We start from the raw sequence: 20,356 nt of genomic DNA on the forward strand, positions 1-20,356 counted from the left end.
TACGGTATATTATACAGCCCTGATGTGAGGGTGTACGGTATGTTATACAGCCCTGATGTGAGGGTATACGGTATATTATACAGCCTTGATGTGAGGGTATACAGTATATTAAACAGCCCTGATGTGAGGGTGTACGGTATGTTATACAGCCCTGATGTGAGCGTATACGGTATATTATACAGCCCAGATGTGAGCGTATACAGTATATTAAACAGCCCTGATGTGAGGGTGTACGGTATGTTATACAGCCCTGATGTGAGGGTGTACGGTATATTATACAGCCCTGATGTGAGGGTATACGGTATATTATACAGCCCTGATGTGAGGGTGTACGGTATTTTATACAGCCCAGATGTGAGGGTGTACGGTATATTATACAGCCCTGATGTGAGGGTATACGGTATATTATACAGCCCTGATGTGAGGGTATACGGTGTATTATACAGCCCAGATGTGAGGGTATACGGTGTATTATACAGCCCTGATGTGAGGGTGTACGGTATATTATACAGCCCTGATGTGAGGGTATACGGTATATTATACAGCTCTGATGTGAGGGTGTACGGTATATTATACAGCCCTGATGTGAGGGTGTACGGTATATTATATAGCCCTGATGTGAGGCTGTACGGTATATTATACAGCCCTGATGTGAGGGTGTACGGTATATTATACAGCCCTGATGTGAGGGTATACGGTATATTATACAGCCCTGATGTGAGGGTGTACGGTATATTATACAGCCCTGATGTGAGGGTGTACGGTATATTATACAGCCCTGATGTGAGGGTATACAGTATATTATACAGCCCTGATGTGAGGGTATACGGTATATTATACAGCCCTGATGTGAGGGTGTTCTGTATATTATACAGCCTTGATGTGAGGGTATACGGTATATTATACAGCCCTGATGTGAGGGTGTACGGTATATTATACAGCCCTGATGTGAGGGTGTACGGTATATTATACAGCCCTGATGTGAGGGTATACAGTGTATTATACAGCCCAGATGTGATGGTGTACGGTATATTATACAGCCCTGATGTGAGGATGTACCGTATATTATACAGCCCTGATGTGAGGGTGTACGGTGTATTATACAGCCCTGATGTGAGGGTATACGGTATATTATACAGCCCTGATGTGAGGGTATACGGTATATTATACAGCCCTGATGTGAGGGTGTACGGTATATTATACAGCCCTGATGTGAGGGTATACGGTATATTATACAGCCCTGATGTGAGGGTGTTCTGTATATTATACAGCCCTGATGTGAGGGTGTACGGTATATTATACAGCCCTGATGTGAGGGTGTACGGTGTATTATACAGCCCTGATGTGAGGGTATACGGTATATTATACAGCCCTGATGTGAGGGTATACGGTATATTATACAGCCCTGATGTGAGGGTGTACGGTATATTATACAGCCCTGATGTGAGGGTGTACGGTGTATTATACAGCCCTGATGTGAGGGTATACGGTATATTATACAGCCCTGATGTGAGGGTATACGGTATATTATACAGCCCTGATGTGAGGGTATACGGTATATTATACAGCCCTGATGTGAGCGTATACGGTGTATTATACAGCCCTGATGTGAGGGTGTACGGTATATTATACAGCCCTGATGTGAGCGTATACGGTATATTATACAGCCCTGATGTGAGGGTGTACGGTATATTATACAGCCCTGATGTGAGGGTATACGGTATATTATACAGCCCTGATGTGAGGGTATACGGTATATTATACAGCCCTGATGTGAGGGTGTACGGTATATTATACAGCCCTGATGTGAGCGTATACGGTGTATTATACAGCCCTGATGTGAGGGTGTACGGTATATTATACAGCCCTGATGTGAGCGTATACGGTATATTATACAGCCCTGATGTGAGGGTGTACGGTATATTATACAGCCCTGATGTGAGGGTATACGGTATATTATACAGCCCTGATGTGAGGGTGTACGGTATGTTATACAGCCCTGATGTGAGGGTATATGGTATATTATACAGCCTTGATGTGAGGGTGTACGGTATATTATACAGCCCTGATGTGAGGGTATACGGTATATTATACAGCCCTGATGTGAGGGTATACGGTATATTATACAGCCCTGATGTGAGGGTATACGGTGTATTATACAGCCCTGATGTGAGGGTATACGGTATATTATACAGCCCTGATGTGAGGGTATACGGTGTATTATACAGCCCTGATGTGAGCGTATACGGTATATTATACAGCCCTGATGTGAGGGTGTACGGTATATTATACAGCCCTGATGTGAGGGTATACGGTATATTATACAGCCCTGATGTGAGGGTGTACGGTATGTTATACAGCCCTGATGTGAGGGTATACGGTATATTATACAGCCTTGATGTGAGGGTATACAGTATATTAAACAGCCCTGATGTGAGGGTGTACGGTATGTTATACAGCCCTGATGTGAGCGTATACGGTATATTATACAGCCCAGATGTGAGCGTATACAGTATATTAAACAGCCCTGATGTGAGGGTGTACGGTATGTTATACAGCCCTGATGTGAGCGTATACGGTATATTATACAGCCCTGATGTGAGCGTATACGGTATATTATACAGCCCTGATGTGAGGGTATACGGTATATTATACAGCCCTGATGTGAGGGTATACGGTATATTATACAGCCCTGATGTGAGGGTGTACGGTTTATTATACAGCCCTGATGTGAGCGTATACGGTATATTATACAGCCCTGATGTGAGCGTATACGGTATATTATACAGCCCTGATGTGAGGGTGTACGGTATATTATACAGCCCTGATGTGAGGGTATACGGTATATTATACAGCCCTGATGTGAGGGTATACGGTATATTATACAGCCCTGATGTGAGGGTGTACGGTATATTATGCAGCCCTGATGTGAGGGTATACGGTATATTATACAGCCCTGATGTGAGGGTGTACGGTATATTATATAGCCCAGATTCGAGGTCATATAGTACTTTACACAGTCTTGTAATATAGCAGTACATACCCTACCAGTATGTGATACCGTGTAAGTATATTAGTGACCCTGTCGCTGCCACACAGGTGTAGGACTGGAGAAAACCTTCTTCCCTTCTCCTCCTTTTCTTGCAGTGAGCTGAATGCAAAGTCCAGAGAGCTGCAGCTGCAGATCAGTGGTCCTGGGTCCCCCGCTGGGAGTGAGTACTATGGCGCTCCATTCATCCAGAATATTTAATAATCCGGCACCATTTATGCAAATATTCTGAATAATCAACAATCGTAAATTAATTTATAGTCTCTGGCGGCAGAAAAAAAAAATACTGTAGCAATCTTCTCCTGTTCCAAATGGTCGTCAGTGTGCAGATTGTCCATACGGCCCATGGTGCGGGGCGTGTATGCATGGATTTAGGTGAAGACTGTGTAATACTTCATTTCTCCTGCGGGGGCACTGCTGGATTATTGTACACTTTCTCCCTAGTTTCCCCTGAAGATTACATCTGATTGTTGTCGACCCTCTATATAATAGAAGACAAACCGTAATTTATATATATATTTTTTTTTTCCTGAAGTCCCCCCGTTGGCCTGCGCTACTGTACCCCTGGATCTATTCAGGAAGAACCCCTCAGGAAGGCAAAATTATTCACTGAACCCCAACAACCCCTTGTCCGGGTCAATCAGCGCTCAGGTAGGTACCTGTAATAAAGATGTTAATAATTGGCCCTCTATAATTTGGGGTGTAAGACAATATGGCGTGTACGTAGGGGCTAAGCCCACCCAAATACGACCCAGCGCTAAGCCCGCCCACACCTGCTGCCAGCGGCAGCGACCGGAGCTTGCTTCGATCGCTCCTGTTTAACCCCTTAAATGCTGCGTTTCGGTGTCGCTATCCCTCTGCTGCCCCAATTCGGGTGCCTGACACTCCATGGCAGGCAGAGGGTAAGTGAAGGCGCCAGTCACCGCCATCTTTATACACCTATATATTTACATGAGATCGCTAAATTCACTATCACTACATTCTGTAATATCGCGGCAGTGATTAAACGATTCGCAGGTTCAAGTTCTCTAAAAAGGGGCTAATAAAAATTAAGTTTTCAAAATAAATATTAAAAAAAAAATCAAAAATATTTTAAATCACACTCCTCCCCCATTTCCAAGTAAAAAAAAAAGAAGGAAATTCAATATTATTGCTTCACTAAAAGTCATATCTATGAAAATATAAAACTTAAAGGGTTATTCCTATCTCTAGAATCCTATCCCAATATGTAGTAGGTGTAATAATAATAATATTAGCACATACCTCCAATTAGAAGTGTAGTATAGTTCTTCTGATTCGCTATGTCATTTACCCCAGGTGCAGGGCATTACAGTAGCTTAGGTATCCATGGTTACGGTCACTCATATAGTGACAGTGGTCACAACCATGGATACCTAAGCTACTGCTATGCCCTGCACATGGGGTAAGTGACATAGCAAATCAGAAGAACTATGCTACATTTCTATTTGGAGGTATTTGTTAATATTATTATCATTATTACACCTACTATATATTAGGATAAGATCTTGGAGATTGGAATACCCCTTTAACCTGTACGGTAAACACCATTAAAAAGCTTAAAAAAAGATGAAACGCCCGAATTGACGATTTTTGGTTGCTGCACCTCTCCCCAAAATTGCAGCAAAAAAAGATAATATGTGCCCCAAAATCATATCAAACAAATAAAACTACTTCCCGCCATGCAAAAAAAAAACAAAAAAAACATGACGTCACACGGCTCCGTCAACGCAAAAATGAACCTTTAAATTTGGGTCATTTCATATCTCCAGACCCTGGAGAAGTGACTTGTGTGAATAACCTTGTGTTCATTTCTGGGATTTTTCCGTATTATTGATTCCAGTTTCTGTTCGTGGAACCGAATGAAATGAAATCCTGGACGGTTCCGGTCCCTGCCAAAAAAGTAGAGAAGGACCGGACGGTGATGCCTTGTGGCACCGTGGTCACCACCGTCACCTCTGTCACATCAAAGCCGAGGACAGAGGGAAAGAGTCCGGCTGCCGGCTATAGTGATAAGACATCAGGTACGTCGGTCCCGGGGATCAGGACCCGGGGTAGGCTCCTGCTAGGTTTGTGGTGGGCTTGTGCTAATATATGGCAGCCAGTCTGAAGAAGCAGAGCTGCAGTGTAAAGTTTTGGCAGCCTTTTAGGTGGGAGTATACTCCTCGGAGTATAAAGGAAATGAATCCAACCATGGTTCTCCTCCGTGACATAGAGTAGACTCAGAGCAGTCAACCATAGGACGAAAATTCGTCCTTTCTTGTGAACGGAGAGGATTTTTTAAAAAAGAGGTAAGTTGCGAAGTTCCTCGTTTTTACAAGCACTTGGCAATTTTACTAAACCCCTTTAAGTCGCATCTAGACCCATGTTCCGAAATCCTACTTACATAGGTTGGTTCCTCCCAGGGCATTTAGATAAAAGTCATCAGCCACCCCTGCACTTTCTAAGGGGGTCAAAAAGTCTTAAATCTTTGGTGTCTTCTTCGTCCTTACAGAATCGCCCTCAAGGACCCCCCCTAAAATAAAAGTGATCGAGAGGGATTTCTCTATACAAGCCATTCCTTCCCAAACCGGCGTGGTCAGCAAGGCGCTGTCCTCGTCAGACACAGGTAACACACCAGTCCTCCTCCATTTGTCCGACTTTTTACATCTTGCCATTCCTTACGGTCATTTTCTTTGTTTTGGGACCAGAACTCTTGATGCTGAACGGCTCTGACCCGGTGGCCGAAGTCGCCATAAGACAGCTGAGGGAATCCTCCCGACAGTCCCTAAAGTCCCCACGGAAGAAGAGCACCATCATCATATCAGGGATCTCCAAGGTGAGAGCCTGCAGATCGGTGCAAGCGAGGGGCAACCATGCTGTACGGACAACATCCCCCATACGCCTAACCCTTGTGTTCGATTATTTTTTTAGAAATAGTAGAAAAAATTCGATTTTTTTATTCCAGAAAATTTGTAAAAAAATTTTCAGCTTACAATATTACAAATTTTATTTTATTTTACTTTTTTTTCTTTTTTTATGTTTTCATTTTCTTTGTATTGGATTTTTTTTTTTTTTTTACCCAAAAATACACGCTACTTTTTTTCCTCCAGAAATAAAATTTTCTGGGCTTACCAATAGGATTAAAAAATATGTTATTTTATTTTTTTTTATTTTTTTATATTTAATTATAGTTGCTTTTGTTTTATCATTATTTGATTTTTTTTTTTTTTACCCCCATACATATATTTTTTTCCTCTAGAAAATTCATAACGTTTGTTGGGCTTACCAATAGGATTAAACAATAACATTTTCTTTACTTTTCTTTGTTTTTATATTTCAATTTTATTTGCATTTTGTTTTATTATTAGATCTTTTTAACCAGAAATATAAAATTGAAATATAAAAAAAAAATGAAAATATTTATTTTATTTTCCTTTTTGTTATATATATATATATATATATATATATATTATTAATATTGGATATTTTATGCTCAAAAAATATACTTTTTTTTCCCTAAAATTCATACAATTTTGAGGGCTTACCAATAGGATTAAAAAAATATAATTTTATTTTCTTTTACTTTTTTTCTTTTTATATTATTTAATATTTCTATTTTACTTGTATTTTATTTTATTATTATTATATTCAAAAATATTTAATAAGAAAAAAATATTTTAAAAGAATGTTCTAAAATCTAAAAGAAATAAAAAATCATAGAAAGGGCAAATTAGAAAACAATCCACCCCTGGACTGACACCTCTCGACCGGGAAGCTCATGTAGTTTATTCTTTGCTGTGCTTTGTAGTTAATTTTTTTTTAAATACTTTTTTGTTTTCTTTTAATATATTACATTTATTATTCACATAAAAAAATATTTTTTTTTTTCTAACTAGCTTTATTTATAAAAGTTACCAAGCGAAGTTTTAACGAAATCAGGGCCCCTAATAATAATGGCCATGGGTCCCTATTAGTGTGATACATACGCATCAGCTATGTCACAGCGTTGTATTTAAAGGGGTTTGAGGATAGATGATTGAGGTATGATCACTGGGGGTCCAGCTGTTTCGACCCTCACCGATCCTGGGAACAGGGACCTAAAGTTTTGTTTATGAATGGCACGCTAGTGAGCATGTGCGACCACCAGACCGGTCGCACATTCTCACTACCAATCCATTCACACAAGGGATGGCTGAGGGTTCCGAGGATCAGACCCTCAGCGTTCCTACATTTATCCGGGGTTGTTGAACCACCCCTTTAAGGAGCACTTATTTCCCTGCACTGCACTTTGTGCTTCCTCAGAGTGTGCTTACTCAGGACGATGAAGCCACCCTCATGTCGAATTACGCCGCCTCCATGGACAACACGATCATGAACGACTCGTCCTTTGACAACGTCAAGACCGCCAGCGATAAAGATCTGCCGTTGGCGTCTGCCAGCACCATGCCAGCCATGAGCTTGGAAGACGACGTCTGGGAGCAGGGCAGTCAGCTGGGGGAGTGGAACGGGAATGGAACGGAGGACCCGGACTCGGAATTAGTATCTGTCAGTAACCTGAGCATGTCGGAGACGGGGAGCATCCGAAAATCGAAAGGTCTGTGAACAGTGCTGCTCCCGCTGTGGTAATCCGTAATTACACCTCACACTGTGAATCTACGTAATTAGCCAAGTGGTGATAATCTGACGCTTCTCGTCTGCATACATTTGCATCTCATTACCATTTCTCCAGTGAACTCATATGTTTTTTCCGGGAATATGTCTTTTAATGGGATCAGGATTCTTTATAAAACCAGATAGATATATGATCACTGGGGGATCGACTGACAACAAGAATAGGGGGTGTCCCAGTCCCCTGGAGTGCTACAGTGAGCATGAGCGACCACTGCTCCATCCGCTCTGTATAGGAACTGTGGTCGCACATGCTCACTACTGTTCCATTCTCGCAGGAAACTTTGGCCCCACCTTTCTCTGGATTAGTAGGCATCTCAGCAGCCGGACCACCAGCAATCACACATTTATCATCTCTTCCATGGATAGGCAATATATGTTCATAGAACTTTTCATCTTAAATCTGATCTAGCAAGGACCAGTCTGGTTTAAATTAGGAAAAAGACAGCATTACATTGAGCACAGAGTAGTCCTCTTCAAGTTATGTCCTCCAGTGATTTTTCCATATACCAATGGTTACCTTTAGTTAAAAAAATTGCAGGCTGCAATCTTCATTCAATCCAGACCCCTGATATACATTTTGCTTCTAAATTTCAGACTTTTGTCATGTGGGAGTGTATCTCCCAGTAATATAGGCTGGATGTGAGCTCTGTGTGTCTCTGCCAGTAACATAAGCTGGATGTGAGCTGTGTGTGTCTCTCCCAGTAATATAGGCTGATATGAGGTCTGTGCGTCTCTCCCAACAATATAGGCTGATGTGAGGTCTGTGCGTCTCTCCCAGTAATATAGGCTGGATGTGAGCTCTGTGCGTCTCTCCCAGTAATATAGGCTGGATGTGAGCTCTGTGCGTCTCTCCCAGTAATATAGGCTGGATGTGAGCTCTGTGCGTCTCTCCCAGTAATATAGGCTGATGTGAGGTCTGTGTGTCTCTCCCAGTAATATAGGCTGATGTGAGGTCTGTGCGTCTCTCCCAGTAATATAGGCTGGATGTGAGCTCTGTGCGTCTCTCCCAGTAATATAGGCTGGATGTGAGCTCTGTGCGTCTCTCCCAGTAATATAGGCTGGATGTGTGTGTCTCTCCCAGTAATATAGGCTGAAGAAAAAACAAAAAAACTGAACTGAAGTAGAATTGAATGACATGCATGATGTAAAAGCATGTTCACATTGGCCATAAAAGCAAGCAAAACCAAAGGAAAAAACAATGTGTGCATATACCCTAATAAAAATAAATAAGTAAAAAAGCAAGTGCATTAAATAACATAGGGTACTTGGTAAACACTATTTTGATCAAAAAAGTATAAAGCTGTCCCACCACGACAAGGTGTACCCATTTGAGACAGTAACTACACTAACGGTTAAAACCTACCTAGTGTGAATAGTAGCAGAGTCTCTGGGTCCCAAACGGACACCCAGCTTCAGAGGGACTAAATAAACTACACAGCTCAGTAGAATGGAGGCCACACCCTATTTGTACTGAATACAAAAATGCTGAAGAAAAAACAAAAAAACTGAACTGAAGTAGAATTGAATGACATGCATGATGTAAAAGCATGTTCACATTGGCCATAAAAGCAAGCAAAACCAAAGGAAAAAACAATGTGTGCATATACCCTAATAAAAGTCTGGTTTAAATTAGGAAAAAGACAGCATTACATTGAGCACAGAGTAGTCCTCTTCAAGTTATGTCCTCCAGTGATTTTTCCATATACCAATGGTTACCTTTAGTTAAAAAAATTGCAGGCTGCAATCTTCATTCAATCCAGACCCCTGATATACATTTTGCTTCTAAATTTCAGACTTTTGTCATGTGGGAGTGTATCTCCCAGTAATATAGGCTGGATGTGAGCTCTGTGTGTCTCTGCCAGTAACATAAGCTGGATGTGAGCTGTGTGTGTCTCTCCCAGTAATATAGGCTGATATGAGGTCTGTGCTTCTCTCCCAGCAATATAGGCTGATGTGAGGTCTGTGCGTCTCTCCCAGTAATATAGGCTGGATGTTAGGTCTGTGTGTCTCTACCAGTAATATAGGCTGGATGTGAGCTCTGTGTGTCTCTCCCAGTAATATAGGCTGAATGTGAGCTCTGTGTGTCTCTCCCAGTAATATAGGCTGAATGTGAGGTCTGGGTGTCTCTCCCAGTAACAGAAGCTGGATGTGAGCTGTGTGTCTCTCACAGTAATATAGGCTGGATGTGAGCTCTGTGTGTCTCTCCCGGTAATATAGGCTGGATGTGAGCTCTGTGTGTCTCTCTCAGTAATATAGGCTGGATGTGAGCTCTGTGTGTCTCTCCCAGTAACAGAAGCTGGATGTGAGCTGTGTCTCTCCCGGTAATATAGGCTGGATGTGAGGTCTGTGTGTCTCTCCCGGTAATATAGGCTGGATGTGAGCTCTGTGTGTCTCTCTCAGTAATATAGGCTGGATGTAAGCTCTGTGTGTCTCTCCCAGTAACAGAAGCTGGATGTGAGCTGTGTGTCTCTCCCGGTAATATAGGCTGGATGTGAGCTCTGTGTGTCTCTCCCAGTAATATAGGCTGGATGTGAGCTCTGTGTGTCTCTCTCAGTAATATAGGCTGGATGTGAGGTCTGTGTGTCTCTCCTGGTAATATAGGCTGGATGTGAGCTCTGTGTGTCTCTCTCAGTAATATAGGCTGGATGTGAGGTCTGTGTGTCTCTCCTGGTAATATAGGCTGGATGTGAGCTCTGTGTGTCTCTCCCAGTAATATAGGCTGGATGTGAGCTGTGTGTCTCTCCCAGTATTATATAGAGGATATAACGTGGCACTGCTGTGAGTGGTGCCTAAGTAGGATCACATTCATAACCCATGAGTAATATCAAGAGAAGACTTGGCACTCAACTTTTGATGATTATGAGAATTTTAATGCAGTCCAAAATCAACTGAGCAGTCGGTACTTGATGAAGGTCCACTCTGGGACCGAAACGTTGTTGATTTTGGACTGCATTAAAATTTTCATAATCATCAAGTTGAGTGCCATGTCTTCTCTCCTGATATTTCTCCCAGTAATATAGGCTGGATGTAGAGTTCCCCTCTCCACTCTCTGATCTTCCATGTACAACCTTCTCTCCCTCTGTGCTGCTATCTCTAAGGCCGCGGTCACACTTGCGAGAAACTCACACGAGTCTGCTGCCTGCACTTGGACCGGAGCGTTCAGCTGCATAGAAATACATGGAGCCGCACACTCCGGTCCCGAGTGCCGGCGACAGTGCCGGGTATGGAGGTGCGAGACTCGTGCGAGTTTCTCGCAAGTGTGATCCCGGCCTAACACTGAGAAGAGCAGAGAGAGCTGTCAGAGCCTGGAGCAGAGCTCAGGTTTTGCTGACCAGCTAGTTAGGTGAAGGAATGACACACACGCGGCTGCAGCAGAAAATCGGTGGAGCATTTCTACATTTTCCAAACTCTTTAGAAAGTTGCTTTATTTTGTATAATGGAGAAAAAAAAAAAGAATCCTGCAGCTGTGATAATAGCCTCATAGCAGTAGCGCCCCCATCTGGCCGAGCGAGTATTTCTTTTCACAGCTGACTGTATCTGGAGGAAGCGAGTCAGGAGGACTCGAATATTTGTGCGTATGAATCTGGGGATGAGGGTGTCAAAAAGAAGACACCGAGGGGCGAAAACTGAAACTGGAGTCTTCTCGGAGGTGTATTATATTGGCTATTTTCTTTTTTTTTTTCTTTCTCAACTGCAGGCTGCTGTGGAAAGTGTTGGGGCAAAAAATGAGAAACTGCATGCTCCTAATTTTTTTTTTTTTTTGTAGAATTTTTTTTTTAAATCTGGAACATATTTTGAACAAAAATTTGCAAAAAAAAAAAACAACAAAAAACCCAAAACAAATCCTCCCCCCAAGGCGCTAGGATTTCTGGGAGACGGCGTGAATGAAAGCTCCATACTGTCTGTCCGATCATCTCTCATTGGTCATTTTCCTGTTTGTCTCTTTCTCATCGTCTTTCTTTCCGTCTGTCACCTTAAGAGGATCTTTTCACCAACTTCCGTTAATTGCTCGCACAGTAAGTCGCCACGTTTCCTTTGTGTGTGTCTCATTTTTGTTCCCTTCTTCACCCTTGGCCCTCGTGGGCCGACATTAGTGGGGTCCGACGTGGCCGTGTGTTTAATGGGCTCACAATTTTACAGGAGCTCTGCTTTTCTGATACAGGGTTCCAAATCCTCAGCGATGGACTAGCATGATAACATTTTTGGAACTCATTCCATAGGGATTTATGCACCTCTTAGACCTAGGATGTGCAATAAGTGTCCGACATGGAAGGGTCCCGGAACCCAGCTCATAAATAGGGGGGATCTGAGCGCCTCTCCTGCCAGCTTATCTCTTTGAAAACCAAGGATCAGCCATGTTAACATCTTCTCGACATCCGCTGTGTAGTAGGTATAATAATAATATTAGCAAATACCTCCAATCAGAAATGTAGTATAGTTCTTCTGATTTGCTATGTCAGTTACCCCATATGCAGGGCATTGCAGTAGCTTAGGTATCCATGGTTACGACCACTCATATAGTGACAGTTGGTTAGTTATTAGTTGTCGTAACTATGGATACCTAAGCTACTGTAATGCCCTGAACATTGGGTAAACAACGTAGTGAATCAGAAGAACTATACTACATTTCTGATTAGCGGTATTTGCTAATATTATTATTACACCTACTACATATTGCGATAGGCTCTTGGAGATATTGTCTGAATCAAACATGGCTGATCGCTGATCTAGTTTTCCCCTTAGTGAGGCCTTGTGTGGTCTCCTTTAGGCTATGGCGGTCAACGCTTTCCTGTCCTTAGTTACGTGCAGACCCTCAACCGTTACGTTTCTTTACCGCTGCCGTTAAACCCATAACTGACCTTCCGTTTTCCCGCAGGTGGAATTTTACACAAAGGAGCGAAGCTGTTTTTCCGTCGGAGGCACCAGCAGAAAGACCCCAGCATGAGTCAGTCCCACAACGACCTGGTCTACCTAGAAGGGCAGGGGACATCGGAGCACCGCAAGAAGCGCGCCACGTTGTCCCGGATCCTCAACAAGAAGCTTCTTCCTAAAAATAAGCAGAAAAATAAGCAAGAAGCGGAAAATCGATAACTCGGGACAAGCCAAGATGGCTGACCAAGACGTCGCGGCCCTCGTCCCTGAGGGGGAAAAATAAGGCATGAAGTCAACTTTAAAGGCGAGGAGGACCCTCATGAGCCAAGCAAACCTTATAAAATATCCGCTTTTGTTTGTTTTTGTTTTTTTGTCTTTTAGCTCAACACTGTGAGATTTTAGGAGCCCTTTTAGGTTGCTCATCTCCAATGCACAATGGAGGCAGCCATTTTATGAGCTGAAGCAATACTCGTGTGAGAACATAGCCTAGGCGTCCATTTTGTGAACCACACCGATATCAGTGCAAATGTTCTCAACTGAGGCGGCCATTGATTGCGGCGTACCTCCTCCCTCCAGGGGGATATTACCGGTTAGTACGGGGTTTTGTGGGTTACTACAAAATGGCGTCCGCCGTGTAGTGTGGATTCACCTCAGAATGTAAGCTTTGTCACGGAGTCGCTTGTTGTATTTATGAGCCAATGGTGTCCTCCATCGTACCTGCAGATGGGGGGCAGGGGATACCGGCGATGCTCGATAGCGCCACGTATACCTATATCCTCAAGCAACAGACCCCCCCCGAACACTAATAATGTAAATAATAGACATATTGGGGGGTTATATAATTATTACATCATCTTTATGAAAGATCTCCGCTTCATGCCGTCACCTAAGAGGAGACTGGTATTATAAATGGCACTCGGGGGCCCCTGGCTACGGGGTCGTCATTGGGGCCCGGGTTGTTTGTCCCCCCTCATCTTTACTTGCTGCTTTCAAATTCTGCTGGTCGCCATTGGAAGCAGACTACAGTTTCGTTCTACCCCCCTGTCAGACATGTGACCTAGACATGTCACCGTTTCCCTCAGGAGAACTGCGAATGCAGCTTTGGGTGTGAACAGAGAAGAAAAATATGCCTCCAAAGGGGAAGCAAAAGTGCACCCGCTATTTAGTAAGCGCAGGAAAAAATCCCTTTAATTCCAGATTACTGGAATTTGATAAATGGCAGATATCCTGGAAAATGTAATTATATATATATACACACATGACGCCACTTATCCAGGACATCTGAAAATCCATCAATTCCCAGTAATGTGGAATTAAAGGGATTTTTCCCGGATTCAGCACATACTCTGTGACCTTTATACCATCTTTTTATGACTCCGGTCGACAACCTCCGATAATCCGAAATCTCTGAAATCACAGAAAAATCATAAAATATCGAAGAGAAAGCGTTGCTGTTGCCCGTAGCAACCACACGAGTTATTCCTTTATTTGTTGGTTGCTATGGGAAAACTATAGATTTTTTTTTTTTTATTCATAGAAACCAAATAGAGGTTTTCTTCTAATTATTTTAAACAGGGTTGCCCATAGCAACCGATTAGATTGCGGCTTTCGTTCAACCCGTTTTGGGTGACTACTACCTATGCGGCCGCCATTGTAGCCTCCACAAGGCAACACTCCTGCGCCCGGGGTGTCACCGGGGGACTCCGGGCCTGTGTGTGACCGTAACCTCTGCTCGCCCCCTCGAAGTTTGTACCTTGAAGGGGCTGGACTTATGCAAATGTGCCAACAATTGGGCACTTCTGTGTTATTTTTGGGGTGCAAATCTACCCACCGCTCCCCCCCCAAGCCGCGTACCAAAGCACTGCCTATAGCCCTTTAGCGATTCTGCCTGCACTTTAAAATGGCGGCTGCAGGATGACCTGCCCATCCTGTCGCCTTCTTTCCCATACACTCCACAGTGACGGAGCCATTGGTGACATCACTGATGCCGACAGCACTTTTTTTTTTTTGACACACAAAATGGCCGCCTCGACAGCCATACTGTGATGTAGCGTCCATTCTCGGAATGCTTTTTTTTTTTTTTTAGGAATTTCCTGCGGCCGATATTGACTTACACTGTCTGTAAATGTAAAACCTGGACACTTTGTAATATATTTTCATTACTTTTTTTTTTTTTTCTTCTTACTTTTCGTCACCTTGCTGACAGTTTCCAGTTCGCAACAGGAATTTTTTTTCCCATTTGTTTCTACCTTCTTTTTTTAATTTTATTTTTTTGCAACCTACGTGAAACCGTCAGCAAGCTGTCTCTATGCCGGAATTTATTTTTTATTAGTTTCTAGGTAATAAAAAAAAACAGTAATTCCCATTTTGCAAAAAAAATAAAAATAAATAATAAAATAAATAATAAATAATACAAAGAAAATGCATAAATAAAAAAAACCAACAAAATTCAGACTTCCATGAAGCACGGGTCCATTGCGATTTCCAGACAGACCGCGGGTCACATGAACCGCACGCATCATACGCATTGGCATAAAATAGGCTGTTAAGTTCAGGTTAGGAGACCGGCGGTCGATCCATGAAACTTTTGAATTCGGCTAAGCTGGCCATGTAGGAAATGGCCATGCTGACGGTTTCCACATAGATGTTTTCAGACAGTTAAGTGTAGAAAATACATTAAATATTAAAGTGATGCAAGATTTTACATTCGGAGCCAATGTTAACATGGGGCAGGAAACTGAGTCACTACTACTATCTATTTTCTTAAAGGAGCAGTTCTAGGATTTTTTTTTTTTTTAGGGGGGGAGGGGTCGGGTGAGGGTGATCTGTGAAAAAAAGTGTGTGATTGTGCCCTCGATCTGTAGGAATTTGGAATCTATGCAGCAGGTGCGCTTTACACATTGTAGTCAGTGCAAATGAAGGATTCCTGTCACTTTAAGGAGAACCCCATCTAATATCATAGCACTAGTGATCAAACGATCGCAGGTTCATATTCCTTAAGGCAGGGGTCCCCAACCACCGGTCCGCGGCCCAGGACCGGGCCGTTGCAGTTCTGTTGCCGGTCCGCGGAGCCATGGCTCAGAATGCTGGACACAAGGGGAGCTGGCGGCTGTAGCACTGTAGTGACAGCTGCAACCGCCGGCTTCCAGAAGACTGATATTCACCCTCAGTTCCTGCATCGCTGTCAGGCGCGGCAGCTTCATGCAGTGCTGAGCGGTCACGTAGTACCGCTCATTAAGGTCATGAATATGGACGCCACTCCACTCCCATAGGCATGGCGTTCATATTCATGACCTTAATGAGAGGTACTATGTGACCGCTCCGCACAGGAAGAAGCTGACGTGCCAGGATAGAGATGCAGGGAAGTTCAGCGACGGTATGAGGGTAAGCATGATGGGGGAGCCCAGCCACGCATACAAGGGTGGGAGCGGAGCCACGAATACAAGGGTGGGAGCGGAGCCACGCATACAAGGGTGGGAGCGGAGCCACGCATACAAGGGTGGGAGCGGAGCCACGCATACAAGGGTGGGAGCGGAGCCACGTATGCAAGGGTGGGAGCGGAGCCACGTATGCAAGGGTGGGAGCGGAGCCACGCATACAAGGGTGGGAGCGGAGCCACGCATACAAGGGTGGGAGCGGAGCCACGCATGCAAGGGCGGGAGCGGAGCCACGCATGCAAGGGCGGGAGCGGAGCCACGCATGCAAGGGCGGGAGCGGTGCCACGCATACAAGGGCGGGAGCGGAGCCACGCATACAAGGGCGGGAGCGGAGCCACGTATGCAAGGGTGGGAGTGGAGCCACGTATGCAAGGGCGGGAGCGGAGCCACGCATGCAAGGGCGGAAGCGGAGCCACGCATGCAAGGGCGGGAGCGGAGCCACGCATGCAAGGGCGGGAGCGGAGCCACGCATGCAAGGGCGGGAGCGGAGCCACGCATACAAGGGCGGGAGCGGAGCCACGCATACAAGGGCGGGAGCGGAGCCACGCATATAAGGGTGTCGCTGTCTCCCATCACCCCTAGATGGGACTGTCTTGTTGCAGGAAAACAAGCCCAGTGCTCCCACTGATGCAGGGAAACAAGCCCGGTGCTCCCACTCATTCAAAACCTATGGTGAGTTGAGTCACATTCACATTATAAATGTTAAAATTAAAAAAGTATGCACTACCAAACTACAACCCGGTCCATAGCCCGCCCCCTTATGACCAAAGCTACACCTCCATCCCCACCCTGCCGGGCCATGGAAGAATGGTCTTGCTTGAAGCCGGTCCCTGGTGCATAAAAGGTTGGGGACCACTGCCTGAAGGGGGCTACAAAAAAAAGAAAAAAGTTTTGAAAAAAAATGAAAAATCAAAAATTTTAACCCATCTTCTTCCCATCCAGAAAAAAAAATTAGCCGCGTCCGTAAAAGTCTGACTTATCAAAATATAAGATTAATTAACGCATATGGTAACCACGATAAGGGGGAAAAAAAAACTCCATGTCTCTTGGGAGACGGAAGGAAAAAAATAAAAGTGCAAAAAATTTAAAGAATTCCTTAAAGGGAAGGTGCCATCCAAAATTTTCTTTTTTTCAGCAATTGAAAAAATGTGAAGAATTAATGTTTACATTTTCTTAAAAAATATTATCATGTTTTTAATTTTGTAAAATATGAAAAATAATTTTAAAAAGTTTGGCAATTCCACTTTTTAACACTAGGGGGAGCAGCTACTGAAATTTGGCACAAAAACCTAGTGTGCAACTAGCTAACATTACTGTCCTGCAGTGATTATGGGCGGAGTCTGCTGACATGGGTGTGGTGTCACTCCTCTCCTCCCCTTCTGGGTGTTTGCTAAGAGAAAAGAGAGGATGACATCTAGTAACACAGTGAGCAGCCATTGTGATGGGGCCTGCAAAGTTACTGACTGTCTTTGCATGCAAAGTCTGGATCAGAACAGGTCATCAATCAGCAGACATGTTTCCTGGATTTCTGTGGAGCAGACAAGCAGACGGTCCATCCATGTGTATAAAACACAGCGCTCTATGTACAATCCCTGGCACCGAACAGGGCGCCCCCCATAGACCAGCACACTGCTCTCCTGAAATACTCTGTGCTGCTGTCACCCTGCTCCTTCCACCATATATCAGGCCCCTGTCGCCTCGCTTTCACACATCGCTAGGACAGGATCTGAGGAGAGGAATGGGGTCTTCGGTCACAGGATGGCAGGCAGCAAGGATTCTGGGAGCAGGGTGACAGCAGCACAGAGTATTTCAGGAGAGCAGTATCACACAGGATAGGATTAGATACACGGCTCAGCACACAGTATCACACAGGATAGGATGAGATACACGGCTCAGCAGTCAGTATCACACAGGATAGGATTAGATACACGGCTCAGCACACAGTATCACACAGGAGAGGATTAGATACACGGCTCAGCAGTCAGTATCACACAGGAGAGAACTAGATACACGGCTCAGCAGTCAGTATCACACAGGATAGGATTAGATACACGGCTCAGCACACAGTATCACACAGGAGAGAACTAGATACACGGCTCAGCAGTCAGTATCACACAGGATATGATTAGATACACGGCTCAGCAGTCAGTATCACACAAGAGAGGATTAGATACACGGCTCAGCACACAGTATCACACAGGAGAGGATTAGATACACAGCTCAGCAATCAGTATCACACAGGATAGGATTAGCTACACGGCTCAGCAGTCAGTACCACACAGGATAGGACTAGATACATGGCTCAGCAGTCAGTATCACACAAGAGAGGATTAGATACACGGCTCAGCACACAGTATCACACAGGAGAGGATTAGATACACGGCTCAGCAGACAGTATCACACAGGAGAGGATTAGATACACAGCTCAGCAATCAGTATCACACAGGAGAGGATTAAATACACAGCTCAGCAATCAGTATCACACAGGATAGGATTAGATACACAGCTCAGCAGTCAGTATCACACAGGAGAGGATTAGATACACAGCTCAGCAATCAGTATCACACAGGAGAGGATTAGATACACAGCTCAGCAGTCAGTATCACACAGGAAAGGATTAGATACACAGCTCAGCAATCAGTATTACACAGGATAGGATTAGATGTCCAGCAGATGGCCAAGTGTTTTGAAGCAGCAGGGAGCAGCTCCTCCTGTGTTTTGCAGGGGCAGCAGCTGGCCGTGTGTTTTGGAAAGAGCAGCTTGGTGTGCAGGAGCTCGTCCTGGTTCCTCTCCTGCAGCTGGTATGTGCAGAGTGAACATCCAAGCCCTGTTATGCTGGAACAGTACAGCATCCAGGGCTTGCAATAGAGTGTAAATGAAGCTAAAAGGAAAGCACTGGGCTCTAATAAGTTGGCGCCTGGCCACAACTAAAGCTGTGATTGAGCTGCCCACAGAGGTGTGCCCAGTTCACTCCTGATGCAGCTGCAATGAAAGAGATAGGGTCGGCAGCCGACTATTGTCTCTTATGCCCAGGGACTGCCGTAAATGAGCATGGAAAGTGTCGTTCAGCAGCCAGAGAGGCAAGATGGCAGCCCCCAGTGGCTGAATTACTACAGAAAAAAAAAATCCATACACACCACTGAGTCAAGCTTAGGGGACAATATCTTTTTATACTATTTTCTTTTTTACATTAAATTATGAAAAAACACGGCACCTTCCCTTTAAGTGATCAACTCTTACACCATCATGGATCTAGAAATAAATGTTTATTGATATGAATGGGCACTGTGTAATACTTCATTTCTCCTGTGGGGGAGCTGCAGGAAAAAGTGAATACTTTTTGCCAAGTTGACCACAGATTACATCTGATCATTACGGAATTATTATTTTTTTTTTGCGATCAGCTCAATTTTAAAGGGACTGTCTAAATGCAGAGAACCCTTTTAGCTCCTTGTATAGATTTTACATTTATGTAAATTTCTTAATCTTGAAATGTAAAAAAAAAAATTTTATGCAATTTTCATTTTTAAAGTGACAGGAACTCAAAATCTTCCCCCCGCCATGTGGAAATGCACAGAATGTGTACCTGCAACAGCACTAATGCGCCGGACAGTCTGGCGCTCCCTGTAGTGATTGACGCATGAGTGAATGAGGAGTGATGTGTGTTCATATGAAAAAAACGAAAAAAAAAAAGCGGGTATCGACTTCTGGTAACAGAAAGAAGAAAAAAAATAAAACACTGATTAACCCCCCAGCTGCTGGCGCTCTACAGACTTCTCAGGCGGACAATGAAGGGGGTTAACTGTCCTGCTGTGCAGACTCTCTTGCCGCGGTTGCGTTAATAGCCATATGAAACGATTATGCAAATATTCTAATGTACATGATCTAATATTTAATGCCGTCTTACTATAGGAATGATCTGTTTGTTTGTTTTTTTTATTTTTTCCCCCTCGAGTTTACATTTGAAGTCTGCAGAGGATTTTTATTTTATTCTATATCTGTTTATTATCTCTCATTATTAAGATTATACATTGTTTATGTTCTGTATTAAAAGGAGAAAAACAAAATCTTCACTGCTCAGCGTGTTCTCATGAATTAGAAAAAGAATCGTAATTTCCGCTCCGTATCGCCTTATGGGTTTTTTTTTTTTATATTTATAACTGTTTTTCTTTTCCATTTCTTTTAATTATTCTTTTTGCTACCATTTAATAGGTATTCTATTTATAGTTATTTTTGTATTTCTATTTTTTTTTTTTTTTTACTATTTAATTCTGTATTGTTTTCATTTTTTTGCTATTTTACTTTTTGTTTACTTTTTCATTTATTG

At 43.5% G+C, this 20,356-nt stretch overlaps 1 protein-coding gene across 3 annotated transcripts in view; it reads left to right on the forward strand.

Moving 5' to 3' along the window:
- The window catches only part of C2CD2 (C2 calcium dependent domain containing 2), a 65,850-nt gene extending 45,754 nt beyond the window's left edge, over positions 1 to 20,096 (forward strand). For all 3 annotated transcript variants that reach the window (XM_073577208.1, XM_073577207.1, XM_073577209.1), the window contains 7 exons: positions 3,148 to 3,212; positions 3,585 to 3,700; positions 4,911 to 5,091; positions 5,562 to 5,675; positions 5,758 to 5,885; positions 7,352 to 7,643; positions 12,597 to 20,096. In XM_073577208.1, coding sequence (XP_073433309.1) covers positions 3,148 to 3,212; positions 3,585 to 3,700; positions 4,911 to 5,091; positions 5,562 to 5,675; positions 5,758 to 5,885; positions 7,352 to 7,643; positions 12,597 to 12,811 — 1,111 coding nt within the window. In that variant the 3' untranslated portion in view covers positions 12,812 to 20,096. The remainder of the gene's footprint in view (positions 1 to 3,147; positions 3,213 to 3,584; positions 3,701 to 4,910; positions 5,092 to 5,561; positions 5,676 to 5,757; positions 5,886 to 7,351; positions 7,644 to 12,596) is intronic.
- The last annotated feature ends 260 nt before the right edge of the window (positions 20,097 to 20,356 follow it).

The sequence above is a fragment of the Dendrobates tinctorius genome, unplaced genomic scaffold, assembly GCF_039654945.1.
Source record: "Dendrobates tinctorius isolate UK_male_01 unplaced genomic scaffold, ASM3965494v1 ptg000054l, whole genome shotgun sequence".
In the NCBI taxonomy this organism is placed as follows: domain Eukaryota; kingdom Metazoa; phylum Chordata; class Amphibia; order Anura; family Dendrobatidae; genus Dendrobates; species Dendrobates tinctorius.